The sequence below is a fragment of the Gymnoscopelus microlampas genome (genome assembly GCF_963454915.1).
Source record: "Gymnoscopelus microlampas genome assembly, chromosome: 9".
Taxonomy (NCBI): domain Eukaryota; kingdom Metazoa; phylum Chordata; class Actinopteri; order Myctophiformes; family Myctophidae; genus Gymnoscopelus; species Gymnoscopelus microlampas.
Window position 1 is genome coordinate 29,900,349 of NC_139946.1, and position 13,910 is coordinate 29,914,258.

General features: G+C 39.9%; 1 protein-coding gene across 2 annotated transcripts; it reads left to right on the forward strand.

Moving 5' to 3' along the window:
• Window positions 1-3,688: 3,688 nt before the first annotated feature.
• On the forward strand, window positions 3,689-13,910 carry scp2b (sterol carrier protein 2b). Of its 2 annotated transcripts, XM_084067977.1 has the most exons (6): window positions 3,689-3,846; window positions 5,530-5,626; window positions 8,236-8,365; window positions 8,934-9,013; window positions 13,003-13,139; window positions 13,302-13,910. In XM_084067977.1, the coding sequence occupies exons 1-5, from the start codon at window positions 3,824-3,826 to the stop codon at window positions 13,096-13,098; spliced, it is 426 nt and encodes a 141-aa protein (XP_083924103.1). In that variant the 5' UTR covers window positions 3,689-3,823; the 3' UTR covers window positions 13,099-13,139; window positions 13,302-13,910. The 2 variants fall into 2 exon arrangements, with proteins under 2 accessions (XP_083924103.1, XP_083924102.1); XM_084067976.1 differs by having other exon boundaries at window positions 13,003-13,910.

The window sequence follows — 13,910 nt, forward strand, 5'->3', positions numbered from 1 at the left end:
ATTATAATAATAATAATTAACATTGCAACTTTCTTAGACTGGTTTTAAAAAAAAAGGCAGCACAAATAATACAACATGAAAATTAATTAATATAAATTATATATAAATTAAATATTAGCTAAAATTAGACACAATTAGGATCTCGGGCAACAAACTGGCTCACATGTTGGCAAAGGGTCAATAATGCGAACATTTTTTGCAACAAAATCTTTAAATCAATCACAGGCATATAACAGTAACAGTAAAAGTTCTGTCTTGATGTATAGAACAATTTTGGTTTGAGTGTCAAGAAACCAGAATGAAATGTGTGTGTTTTGCCCATTTTCCAAAATGGCAACAATTGAAAAGTCAGAGAGATTGTTGAGTCAGAGAGATATTTAACTGTACGGTGCCTCGTGTATTTGATTCTCCCTCTTAATACAATGTCAACTTTTTAACTTGAGAACCTCTAAGATGGCGGGCACCACTGCGCTGAAATATATGAAAAACATATCCTTTTGACTAAACAAGGTGGAAACTTGATTGAATTTGTCTTTTTAAAGGTTTTCAAATGTGAGGAAAGTGCTTAAACATCATAGTGTGAACATTGTCATTTATTCATTAATTATTTTTCAAACCAACTTTATCCCATGACTTAATAACATATCTGCAGGCCAATAATGTTGTACTTAGTATATGGATTCAAAAAGCTCCAGACTTAGGGCTTGAGCTGGGCCACCAGGTATATTGGGACATGGGCTCCTCCTCTGTATCTTTCTGTTATTAGAAGGACAAGGAGTGTAGCCACCCCTGAAAGCCCTACCAGTTAAAAATGTCCTTCCTCCATCAGCATGGATCGAAATTGTCCACAATAGCTACTTGACCATGTAGCCCCCTAGATTAGATGGCTTATTGGGCCAGTTGAGCATGCATGCAGCCCCTCCAAGTTGTGAAGAAGAATCAGGCAGCTGAAATATCCAAGGCCACCACCTTGATAGCCTGCGCTTTGCCTTCCATCCCATCCTCTCTGACTTTTTGTATTAAACTCTGTATTAAAACTCATGTCGCCCCAGTTCTTCTGTAAAGTCTATCATGTTTCTCTATTTACCAGTGAGAGTTCTACAGTAGCTTTTCTTTTTTTTTAAATGTTTTTTTATCCCACGATTTTGTAACCCCTATTTTTCACCCAGTGCCAATGCCTAAGCTTGTAATCCTGGGCACTACTCTCCCTCTGCCAGCCTGGGGAGAGCTCAAATATCACTATTTCTGACGAAATACCTCAACATCGATATTGTGATAATAGCAATTTTCTTTTTAATTTGTCAAAAGTTTTCAAATGTTTAAAAAAAATCTGATCTACAAGCTCACATGTGCATTATGAGCTTGTAGATCTGCTATTTTCAATATTTTTGAAAACTTTTGATATAGGGCATTATGTTTAAAACCAGGAAAAGACAACAATTCTGACATATCAGGATATTACAATATCAGTAAGTCTCATATTGATATATTGCCCTATGTCAAATTAACCTTTCATTTTGTTTTCAAGCTCAGAAAACCTATATCAAATCACCAGGGTTCTTGTCATTAACTATTTATTATCCACTGACTGCAAAGCATGCCTGAATCTCAGTGGTGGAAAAAGTACTCAAATGTTGTAAAAATAAAAGTATCAATAGGCTACTGCAATGTAGAAACACTACTTGTTACAAGTAAAAGTCTGGTAATCAAAATGTACTTGAGTAAAAGTATAGGCATCAAAATATACTTAAAGTACCAAAAGTAAAAGTACTCATTATGTAGAGTAAAAGTACAATATTTGCCTCTGAGATGTAAAATTGGAAATACTCCAGTAAGGTAAGAATACATCAAAATGGTACTTAAGTACAGTATTTGAGTAAATATAATTATTTACTTTCCATCACTGTGTCTGATATAATGAATTACTTTCCACCACTGTGTGTGTTCCACCAATGAGATTGTGTTCCTTCCCCCTCAAATCTCATCTAGGGGTGGGCAACTTTGATGATGGAGAGGGCCACTATATTTCCACACTCACTCCAGAGGGCCACATTGCTTACTGTATACTGTTGGGCAGACACCTCCGTATTTTTCTTAAATGAATGCTGTACTTACTTCGCCATTCTTTGTTGCACAAAAGTAGCAAAAATAGCCGATCTACAAGCTCAAAACGCATCGCAGCGCGACGCGTTTTGAGCTTGTAGATCTGCTATTTTTGCTATTTTTGATTTCGAATCCAGATTTTTTTTTTGCTATTTTTTTGCTATTTTTGGAGCTAATACCATTAGACGGCCCAATCTAGTGGTATCGGCCCAAGGAACCATCACGCCAGAAGGAAATGTTTGGATCGGGATGGTACAGAGGATCTGGTACAGCGCTCAGGTCCTGGAGCTGGTGAGACGAAGGAGGAGCCCGGCCAGGAGACAACCCACAGAGCCTAGTCCCTCCACGTGCCAGAGCCTCTCCCGAGTCCCGGCAGAGTACTTCCGGAGAAGCGGACTGAGTGGCCCTGTCTTTCCCTATAGGACTGACCGTGGGTGCTACTGGGACGTAAGTTGGGGCTTGATCAACCCTGGCTGGGTCACCTGGGCGAGGGTGTATGTTGTATGTTGCGAGACCCGAAACACCCTATGACCCCAGGCTACAACACTGATGATGCGTCCCAGTTGCATCCATGTGATGTATTTCTTTATTAGTTATTCTATTTATAGTGGCTCATAGGAATTTATAGACTACGTGACAACCAGGAATAGTTTGGTGACCACAGGAGAGACTGTTGACAGCCGGAATGTAGACGGTATCCCGGGAGCAGTATGGGTTAGCGCCCCATGCTGTGTCTTCCGTGAGGAAGAATCCCAACAAACCCGCGGTGAGCCCTTTAGGAGGGCCATTCCATTCCAGCGTACCGCAAGCGGAGCTAATACCATTAGACGGCCCAATCTAGTGGTATCGGCCCAAGGAACCATCACGCCAGAAGGAAATGTTTGGATCGGGATGGTACAGAGGATCTGGTACAGCGCTCAGGTCCTGGACCTGGTGAGACGAAGGAGGAGCCCGGCCAGGAGACAACCCACAGAGCCTAGTCCCTCCACGTGCCAGAGCCTCTCCCGAGTCCCGGCAGAGTACTTCCGGAGAAGCGGACTGAGTGGCCCTGTCTTTCCCTATAGGACTGACCGTGGGTGCTACTGGGACGTAAGTTGGGGCTTGATCAACCCTGGCTGGGTCACCTGGGCGAGGGTGTATGTTGTATGTTGCGAGACCCGAAACACCCTATGACCCCAGGCTACAACACTGATGATGCGTCCCAGTTGCATCCATGTGATGTATTTCTTTATTGAATTGGAATCCTGAAAAGTATTACATTTTAATTTAATTTCAAATGCATTTAGTTATGTTAGCTTTATGAACTTAACTACGAATACATTGGACATAAAAAATACTATAGAATTTAAATACTAGTCCTTAAGCTACTAATATAGACTGAAGTAATTAAAGCGGGTCATGTTTGCATGTTAGGAATTGTAACAGCTGAAATCAATAATATATCAGTATTCCCATATTAACCTGCAGGCCGCATTAAGTGAAGGTGGGGGCCGCATGTGGCCTCCGGGCCGCCAGTTGCCCATGTAGAAACACTGCAATCGTCATCATCTGTGATCCGCTGTTACAGTCTGGAGATCAGGTTAGCGCTCGACTGTGCGAATGCATCGAACAAGGAAGTGTTATTTAATCTTCTATTCTCTCTCCATGATTCGGAGCAGCAGCCCAGAATAACGACATACATTTCTGTCCATCACAGTACAGTTAAGGTTATTATTAGAAAATGCCCGAATTACAGATTCACAGGTGAGAAGAACGTATGTTTGATACTGATTATACAGTAAGTCATTATGATCGAGGTCATTCTTTGCAGGTCAAGCTGTACAACATCATACCATCCCTTAAATGTTGTGGTGTTGTAGACCAGTGGTTCTTAAACGTTTTCGTGCCGCGGACCCCCAAATGGATGATATGTGTGGCCGCGGACCCCCACCTGAAAATGTTGATTGTTTGATTGATTGATGTACTATTTAGTAAGACATGAGAACAGCAGTACATGGAAGTACAAATTCACAATACAAGGTCTACTAAACTGGGAGACTCAAGCACTGAGCTTGTTTAAGATGAGATCCCCATGCACTCAAATCATGATGACATGTAAGAGACAGACAGATATATACACTACTATACAGAACGTCATACAATCAGCTTATAGGTTACTGGTATGAAAAAAAAAGAGGAAGAGTTCGGGGAGGGGGAGGGGGGTTAGGTTAAGACTTTGACTGGGCCATTTTCGAATTGCAGCCTCCTGAAGGTGTTTCTTCAGGGCAGTTTTGAAAGTGAGTAGGGTTTTACACTCCTTTACTCCTTTTGGTAGGGCATTCCACATTTTTGTTGAGTAGCATGAGAACGAGTTCATTCCCTTTGTTGAGCCAAATCTGGGTTGAACATGATCCGTGGAGCTGCTTCTGGTGTTATGATCGTGGACTTCATTTGTGTTGTTCATGTGTTGTTCCAGGCAGGGACCCCCAGAAGCAAAGACTTGACTTCAAAATGTTTGCCTAAAAAAAACAAAAGATTTAAAGATTTGCACACGTGACATTTTCAAGATTTTTCAAGCTCATGAGTGCCGCGCTATGAGCTTGCTATTTCTGAATATCAAAAGTATAAAATATGGATAAAGGGGTTTAAATGATTGTGACACTTTAATAACTAATTTTGCTGGGGACCCCCTGGTTTGATGCCAATACTTTTGTACTTTACTTAAGTACATTTTCAATTCCGGACTTTACTTGTAACAGAGTATTCCTACATTGCAGTATTGATACTTTTACTTAAGTAAAAAAAACTGAATACTTTTTCCACCACTGCCAACTACATTGACCCATTGCAGTCAAGTCAAATCCAGCTCCAACTCAAAAGGGGTTTCCTACAGTGAGGGATCGAGCACGACTGTATCCCGTTGTTTTTGTTGTTGTTGTTGTACAAGGATGCCATGCTGGTACCTCGTAATCAATACTGGTGTGTGGTGACCACTTGAACACAGGGAATGCAACATCCACCATGTGTCTGATCCAGTGATGACCTGACTGACCTCCTGTAATCCTTGAATAGTTATGCCATTCTAGGCCCATGTCTGTCCCATAGTGAAGTGTGCACTCAGTGAAAGTGAGCAAGTAAAAGTGTTGCACTGTTGGTGGTGTCACATCAGAGAATGCAAAATTCAAGTGCAGTATCTGGTCCAGTGGCGATGCATCAGTGTGATAAACCTACCTGTATTCAAACACCCACATAAACATGCTTAACACAGTCACTATCTACACATAACTTTTGAAATCGTATGAATGGACTTCAATGCTCTCTAGTTAAGAGGGGTGATTTGAGGAGTGCCAATTTAAATGTCATGTACTGTGTGTGTAAATGCATTTCACTGCATTTTTCCTTTTTATTAGGATCTTTCTGATGTGACTCATATCCTATCTTTTACAGGCAGAGGATTGGAGCAGTAAATACCAGTGCAAATGACGGCCTGGAGGGATTCAAGGCACATGCTGTGTTCCAAGAGATCAATAAGAAGCTACAGGAGGTGATGACTTTCCTTAACCCATTCAATCCTTGAACGCATCTGTGTCATTTTTGATTTATTTGGCTATTCAAAAATAGCAGATATACAAGCTCATAGCGCGGCACCGAGTGCCGCACTACGAGCTTGTAGATGTGCTATTTTTGAAAAAACGTGAAAAAACGAGCTTGTAGATCTGCTATTTTTTTTTAATCGTGACATTTTTTGAATATATGTATATATTTTTTTAAAGCGAACATTTGTAACTCAAATATTTGCTTCTAGGGGTCCATGGAACAATATATTTGACATGGGGTGCCGGTCCGCGGCCAAATACATATCATTTTGGGTGGTCATGAAAAAGTTTGAGCACCACTGATCTAGAAACAATAGTTTTTCAGAAAACTGTTAGGATTTAGAAGACATTTTGTAGAATCGGCCTCAGGTCTTAATGGGTTAAGAATATATTCAAACAAATCCCAAGCGTATGTGGTCATCCAGTGTCTGCTACCAAAAGTTAGAGCTTGATGGCACAGAACAGTCTTGGTGGTTGTCCTTATAAAAAATAGAAATCTCATCCATACATACAACTGTTCACCAAGGTCTGTGACTGGGTAATGCTTTCTGGAAAGAGATGTGGCAAATGAATATATGGAACTAATTGCAAAAGATTCCGTTCTGTCATAGCCAATCAAAAATTGGTAGATTTATAAATTAATTTCAGGAGAACATGGACAGATAGACACTTTTATTGTGCAACAAAAAGGGCAGATGCGTGTGTCGTGAGAGGTGGTAGACCACCAGGCATTGATGAAGTTAAAGTAGTCCAGAGTGAAAATATAATGACCCGGTCCGGGCTACCAACTTATTCACCGCTGCTTTGATAAACCCTTCTTTTCTTTTTGGTAGATATTTTAAAACATAGAATAAGTTTTGACCAAAAAAGTTTTTCAAGGAAGTACTGCTTAACTCCCACATGGTGTGGACTGCAGACTCCAAAGAAAAGAAATCCAAGTCACTCCGTCTTTGATGAAAAATAATTAAGATTTATTTTGAGAAAGGCAAGGTCATGTTGTTGCCTTGCTCAAAATAAAATAAATAAAAATAAATCTTAATTTTTGTTCCTCAAAGACGGAGGGCCTTGGATTTATTTTCTTAAGTCTGCTGGCCACTCCATTTGGGAGTTAAGGAGTACTTATTTGAAAAACCCTTTTGACCATATATGTTCTTAACCCGTGTCACCAAAGAGCACCTGCAATAGAGCCAATGATTCCTGCAGCGCTTCTTGTCTTTTTAAATTATAGAATAAGTTATGTAGAGTATATTTTGCCCTCACAAACTCAAAAATTCTTCGACAGAAAGAAAGCAAAGTATCGCCATCATTGTAATATCATATCAAAAAGTACAATCACTTGGCCTTTTATTAACTTTTGTCTATTTTTGCGAATACAGTCGGACGTACAAAACCATTCCCTATGTTATCCAGATGATTTCAAACTAACAAAAGCTTCCATCTATTAGAGACCTTGCACAGAATGTTAGTATTGCGCCTTTTTTGAATAGCATGGCTGTAACCATTTGTAACCACTCTCAAAAGAATGTGTGCAGTAGTGGTAGAGTAGGTTAAACATTAGCCTCGGTATTCGGTACCCAGGCTTTTTCTTCCGGCAGTAAACCATTGGAAAAGCATGAAATTGCTAGCCTGGACACACACTTCAGTCTGATAATCAGGTTGTGAAATTGCAGTTCCACTTGAACTTGTTTACAAGATTCAGTAATCAGACACCAAATTATTACATTTATGTTGATATATTCATGCATCAACACAGCAGCTGTTGTTTTGCACTTAGCAACTGTTGCTTCTTCCAACATGGAAGATAAATGGGCATTCTAAAGCCTGAGTCATACTTGGTTGTGCGCTGTGTCACGCACAGATCTTCAAACTCACACGATTGGTAAGCGATCCATTGTGAGCTTGTAGATCAGCAATTTTTGGCGTATCACACTGGCACGTTTATTTTGTGTGATTTGTGATTGAATCAGTCAAATGTTTCACTGTGAAATCTTATGTTTACCAGCAGCAGATTATCTGACCTCTATTATAGAAGATTTATAATAGGCTGAACAGTGCTGTTGTCAGTTATAAGCCAGTGTTTTCAATATAGAGAAAACATTCTCGATTAGATGGATAAAGCTATGGGAAGATCTCAGTCACCAATAAGTACACCAATAATGCCTACTTAGTTCTCAAATTCTTGATGTGAGAGGTTATCCTGTCCTACTTTCAATTTCCGTATTTGTTCAATATTGGCAGTATGACACTAGCAAAATTGCCTGGTTCATATTAAGTTCTCCATGTTTTAGACAGATTCAGTGCAGTATTTCAACCAAATGAATGCTGCGTAGGTTCAGACCATGCAGTGTTGAGAGTCTGTTTCTGAAAAATAGCAGATCTGAAAAGTTTGAATAGGGCTTTAATGCATTAATAAGTGGTTAATGCATATCTAAACAAATATTTTGTAGTAACTGCACAGAATAACACACTCTGCCCATTTTCTATTTCTTGTGTATGTGTGTTTTGGTAGAAGTCTGAAGTTTGTAAGGCTCTATTATATTTATAATCTTTGGAACAGGATGGCGAGCAGTTTGTGAAAAAGATCGGAGGGGTTTTCGCCTTCAAAGTGAAGGATGGACCGAACGGAGGGGAGGCCACTTGGTTTGTGGATGTGAAGAACGGCAATGGTTGCGTTCACAATGACACAGGTGAGAAGAGAGCCTAAGAAGAAGTAAACAACAGTGTAGTGCTTTAGAGTTCAACCATTCTTGATATGATTTTTATCTCTGGGAAGTTGTGGGACAGTCTACTCTACACCATGAAATCCTCTGTGTTAATCTATCTTCTATCTATTCATTCACAAATCCTCTGTGTGTCTGTCTCGGGCATAACTCTGGGTGCCGTCCGACCAAACGGCCTTTAGCGTGGTGTGTGTCCCATATGACCCGGGGGTGTTCAGTCAGTGGCAATTCGATTGGACCAACATTTTCAGGAACTGAAACCCCCCCCCCCCCCCAAATATCTGTAACTGTCTGTCTGCGGAGGATGCACCCATAATGGTCCATTTGGTTCCAAGTCTAACTATATCAACCATTTAGCTGGCGACCCCTTGTGACCCCCTCAAGGAGGTTTGGACCGTGGGTTTGTGAAATGTGAAATTTGTGGAAGGAAATTTTGTGTCTCAAGGCTGTTATCCTGTTTGGGAGCTCAGAATATAAAACCCGCAGAAGTTGAACGTTCATCATGACAGTGGTGCTGTTTTTCTCTCCCTCACAGCCAAGAAAGCAGACTGCACCATATCAATGTCAGATGCAGACTTGTTGGCCTTGATGACAGGAAAGATAAACCCACAGACTGTGAGTACCATTGAGTGAACACACTGACCTGGCTTTTCTTTTTTTTAACTCTATTTTTATTGGAACAAAATATTTTCAGAAGACAGATACACATACATGAATACAAGACAGAACATAAAAGTGTGGGGTGGGGGAACAGAAACAAAAAACCAAGACAGTACAAAAACAAGAAAGAAAAAAAAACGAAAAGGCTGCATTCTACAATTGTTAGTTATTTTTCTATTACATATTGGTTATACATTGTCCATGGGCTGAAAGCTGACCTGGCTTTTCAACACAAATTGCAGTTTAAAAGATAGTCATAAGAAAAAGGAAAATCATATATATATATATATATATATATATATATATATATATATAAGGTGTGTTGCACGTCTTCGGCTTTTGCCCTGATGAAGGCCAGTGTTCGCCAACATATTCTACTAATGAACTGGCCAAGAAATAAAGTCTTAGGGTATGTTCACACTAGGTGGCTTTAAAAAAGATGGCACTGCCTTTTTACATTAAACCCTATGAGAAATTACCAAAAGGCAACTGCATAGCTTTTTTTCTGGCCAAGCAGAGCACTTTTGAAAGTTGAGAATAGTTTAATTATAAAAGGCACCTAGTGTGTGTATACTCTTTTTCAAAAGTAGCACATCTGACTCATGTAAAAATGTGTTAGATCTTTTATGTTTTGCACGTCACTTTTTCCCACATGAATTCATTTAGAAGTACCTGCTTGAGAACCTGGTTTGCTGCTCCTTTTTTCTTTATGATTCACACTTCTTATTCAAGGTTGAGGTGAATGGAGAGCTCTAAGCTCTGATCTAGAAGATGACATGTGTCTTGTTGAATCTATTGATGGGGCGGCTCTTGGCTCAATATGAGAGGAATGTGTTTTACTGAATGAAATGCAGCACCAAGGGCAAGGCCATGTTATTGCATTAACCACCCAGGTACTCAACCAGGGGAAGTTTATATGATCTTGTTCTCCCCAGTTTCAAGACGCTTAAGGGGGAAAATGTATTATATGACGCAACCACTACGAGGGCATTCCATACTCAGTGGAATGCTCTCCCTTCAGCCCTGTAATCCCTAAATTCCCTAGGAAGATTCAAGAATGACCTTAAATCATGGCTCCTTCTCAACACTAACTGGTCATAGTTCGATCCCTTCCCCGGATAGCCCAATCTGCATTGGATTAATCTCTTAGGGTACCTCTTGTCCTATATGTATTGCTTCTAAACTTATATACAGTATATAAGGATTTCATTTTCTTTGTTTCATGGTTGTTTGTACAGTTTGTTGCGTGCTGTTCAATGTCTCAAGGTGGACCACAATGGAAACAAGCTTCGGCTTTTTTGTGTAAAATCCATGTTGGAGTTTTCTAAATGGTGACATTGTTGTGATTTTTTTTAAACTACCAATAAAGTATTTTATTCTATTTTAACCCTAGCATTGACTTAGAGATCAATGTAGATAAGCTATTTTCACAATTGACGTACCTATCGATTTAAGTGGTTAAACTATTGTGCTACCCACGACATGACATGTTTATTTGATCTTAACTCTTTAACTGCCAGAGTATATACACAATCTACCCCCTTCCCTGCCATAGAATAACATTGCAAAAATAGGTAAAATGTGAATTTTGTCTCCGTTTATTTTTTAACATTGAAGTGAATGGAGCAGAAAATCTTCGCATCGCGTCATCTCCTTCTTCCTTTGTGATAAACAAAACATTTAAAAAGCAAAAAAAAAAAAAATCTCGTCCAATCTCGTCAACGGCTGGCTGAGCCATGCGGAGAAAAACGAGAAATCTCGTCAATGGCAGGAAAAGAGATAAGGGACGCCACGTGGGTCTGGATTTTTCTTATATTACTCGAGGTTGAAGAAAAAACAAAACTAAGCATAAATAATAGCTGCTATGCATGAGCTTCATTTTTATAAGCACTCCCTTTTCTGTTCTATTCTAGAACAGGGGTCTTCAACAGGGGGTCCTCAGAGTTACTACAGGGGGTCCGCCAAATCTTTGTGTGATATATATATATATATATATATATTTATATTTTTTACCTTAACCACTTGAATCCTAGCATCCCTTTTCTGAGGTCAACTTTAGCCAAAAATAGCAGATCTACAAGCTCACAACGCCTCGAGGCGTTGTGAGCTTGTAGACCGGCTATTTTTGGCAAAGAGGTGTAGGTGTAGAGGGGGAAAAGGGCAGACCAAGTAAACAAAAAAAGTTGAATCTGAAACACAATTTCATACAATATAGAGTAGGGGGTCCCTGCTTCATCTCTGTCTCAGCTAGGGGGTCCTTGGCCTGAAAACGTTGAAGACCCCTGTTCTAGAAGGTCAGCTGTGAGAGCTCGCCAAGGACACACACGTTGGAGACACGTTAACCCTCATGTATAGACTTGGAAGGCATGTCATTGATTTGATGTAATGTGTTTGGCAATCAAAAACAAAGCAAAACAACAGTTACGTATGTTTTCCGTTCGATGTACTTTTCAGTGTTGCGGGGGCTCACATGTCGGGGGAGAGGGGAGGGGGTCTTATTTGTTCCTCCTGAGAACAGCATTCATTTAGCTTGTTCTGAGAATTTGTGAAGATGATATGATTACCCACCTTTGTTGATCTGACTTCTCCTCTTCTCCTGCCACATGATTGTTATTAGTTTCACATACAGTATGTAGTGCTGTAACTATCGATCATTTTCTTAGAGATTATTCTATCGATTACTTTTTGGAATAATCGAGAAGCACTCTTTTATGTAACAATTTTAATACACTGTATCAACAAATTGATATTTTATACTAGAAAATGGCAAAATAGCAGATCTACGCATCGCAACAATTTAAACTATTTTAGATTTTTCTTTTTCACTTTCAAACTTTGCCTATGACGACATGCCCAGAATAGCGATAGACTATTAATTGATAATTCTTTTAAATTATCCATTTTTAAAATTTAGATAATCTATTAAATGAATTAGTTTGATTAACTGTTGGACCCCTACATATATCGTTGCTGTCTGGCAGAAACCTCTTATCTCCATATTTGAACTTTTTGTTTCCACCCGACAGAGACGGTATGCTTCTCATCTGCCAGTGTGCCACGCATGCTTTCCTGCCTCCTCGTAAGCCATTGTTGGCCTTGCCCCGCCCACTCCCCTCCTCCCTGTGGTCCAGAGTTAACCCCTTAAGACCGGGAACTGTGTCATTTTTTTATTTGAGCTAAAAAGTATTATTTTACACTTTGGCTATTCAAAAATAGCAGATATACAAGCTCATAGCGTGGCACTCTGATCTTGTAGATCTGCTATTTATTTATTTTTATTTGAAAATTTGGGGAAAAAAACTCAAATCTTTGCTTCTGGGGTTCCTTGGGACAAAGTTTGAGAACCACTGATATAGTAACTTTTAGAAAACTGTTGGGATTTAGAAGACATTTGTAGAATCGGCCTCAGGTCTTGGGTTGAGGTTGATGTTGATGAAGTTGGGTTGAATGGGTTAATCACTTCACTTTAACTTGATTGTTGAAAACCTGCTCCGTGGAGCCCATGCACACACAGATGCAGCTTCCGTTCATTCTGTCGGTGGAGATGCATTCTAATACGGGTGCAACAGTTAATCGAACTATGCGATCGATTATCCAAAATAATCCGTAATTGTAGATCGATATTTTATTTTTTATTTTGAAAGAGGGCTTAAGTGGTTAATCAGACTAATTAGAATTTTGTTCTCGTTGATTTGTTATACAATTCTCACCAACACTCGCTTCTCAGTTATTCGATTGATCGAAAAAGTAATCGCTAAGGAGATAATCCATAGTTGCAGCCCTACATACTGTAATAACAACTAGAACAAACAGGGGCTCCATACTTCATCAAACATGTTCAAGCGTGTACACTGTACATTATATGTGAATTATGTGTGATGATGTTGTAGTACATTTTTGGAGAAGGCTTGTATGACAAGCCTCCCCTCCGTTCTGATTCGCAGGCGTTCTTCCAGGGCAAGCTGAAGATCACAGGGAACATGGGACTGGCCATGAAGCTCCAAAGCCTTCAGCTACAGCCAGGCAAAGCTAAGCTGTAGAGGAGGGAGAGATCAGGGCCGGTCGGTGCACTGTACCCTAGGTGGAGATTACCTCTATGTACTCAATAGGATAAGGTTTCCACACTGCAGACTTAACTCTTAGGCATTTAAACAGTAACACTGGTCCCGGATAAGCACTGAGAAGCAATGTACACCCATGTTCAGTGCAGAATCTCCACAGTAACCTCTCTCATCCATTGCAGTAGGGAAGGCTGGCGTCACTATGGTGGGGATGTGGTGTGTCAAGGCTGCGTGTGAAGAAACGTATGCATGGATGCAGTGAAGTCTGCTTCAGTCCTCAGATTTCTTACCTTATTATCATAAGGACATACTGTACTGTATACTCTATAGTTGAGACAGGTGTGTTCCATGGTTTGTGGCATTAATTCAGTGATGACTTGTTGCAACCTGAATGAAATCTTCAAAATGTTCCCTCCTGTTATGATGTCCACCTGCAAGTGTCCACTTTTATTGTTAGCTTTCTTTCTTTTATTCTGAAAATGTTGCTGTGTTGCAAATGAAGCGTTTCTGTAAGTGAATCATGTCTTGTACAGAAGTCTCATATTGTCATCAGACGAGGCAGATCCTGCTGTGATTCCTGGCAAACATGGAGGAGACAACACCTACAGTCAAGTGCCTTGTCGTCTCAGATTTGCATTGTCTCAGAGGTTATTAGCAAGACTCATGAGGGGTTGCTTTGCATCATCATAGTTTTTTTTTTCAGCACAGCTTGTTCGAAATAGATGAGAGATGACACTTTTCACTGTATTGTCAGTCTAAAAAAATAAACTGTTTCTACTAAATAAACTTGT